This window comes from Penaeus monodon, chromosome 34 (genome assembly GCF_015228065.2).
Source record: "Penaeus monodon isolate SGIC_2016 chromosome 34, NSTDA_Pmon_1, whole genome shotgun sequence".
Taxonomy (NCBI): domain Eukaryota; kingdom Metazoa; phylum Arthropoda; class Malacostraca; order Decapoda; family Penaeidae; genus Penaeus; species Penaeus monodon.
Window position 1 is genome coordinate 9,356,295 of NC_051419.1, and position 638 is coordinate 9,356,932.

The 638-nt window shown below is 40.4% G+C and overlaps 1 protein-coding gene across 1 annotated transcript in view; it reads right to left on the reverse strand.

The window, feature by feature from the left end:
- Positions 1 to 602, reverse strand: part of LOC119594810 (mucin-17-like) — a 4,322-nt gene extending 3,720 nt beyond the window's left edge. Inside the window, exon 1 of the mRNA XM_037943900.1 lies at positions 594 to 602. Within this exon, the coding sequence (XP_037799828.1) occupies positions 594 to 602 (9 nt within the window). The remainder of the gene's footprint in view (positions 1 to 593) is intronic.
- Positions 603 to 638: the final 36 nt, after the last annotated feature.

Consider the following 638-nt stretch of genomic DNA (forward strand, 5'->3'; position numbering starts at 1 on the left):
AATTGTAGACAGCAAAATTTCCCGCATACTTATTTTTTAATTTTCGGGTTCTTTCAAGAGCTTTCCATGTTGTATGCGAGAGGAAGGCAGCCCGTGCTCACTGTGCTGCAAAGGCCTCAATGCCGACATATATTTTCATGTTGTTTTCATCTTCTAGATTATCACTCCTGACTTCATTTCCTTCTTCGTCTCACTTTGATTCGGATTCCCAAGTTTTAAAAACTCTCCAAAGGGTACTCTCCCTTTCTACGAATCAATACTACCGTCCTCCACACCAAAGGCGGTACTTTATCCGCAAATTTAGCCAAAGAAAGTACAATACCTACTTGAATTTCTTTGCAATTAACTGATGACTCTGAGGTGCATCCGGGTTCCCATGACGTATGATGGGCCGGAAAGTGGAAAATTCACAGATAAGAAAAGGACGGAAATTGTTATCTCTTCCCCATTTGACGCATTGGGGATATCGGCTGTGATAAAGATAACTACCTCCTTAGTCTTTTTATTGATCTGTGAGGGAGAGGACGGAAATGGGACATTGTAGTGTGTTTAATCAATGTGTTTTTAAGGGGTGAGGCTTCTAACAATCTTACTGACGTCATCCTTATGTGATGGTTAGAGGAATTTATTTTACATGT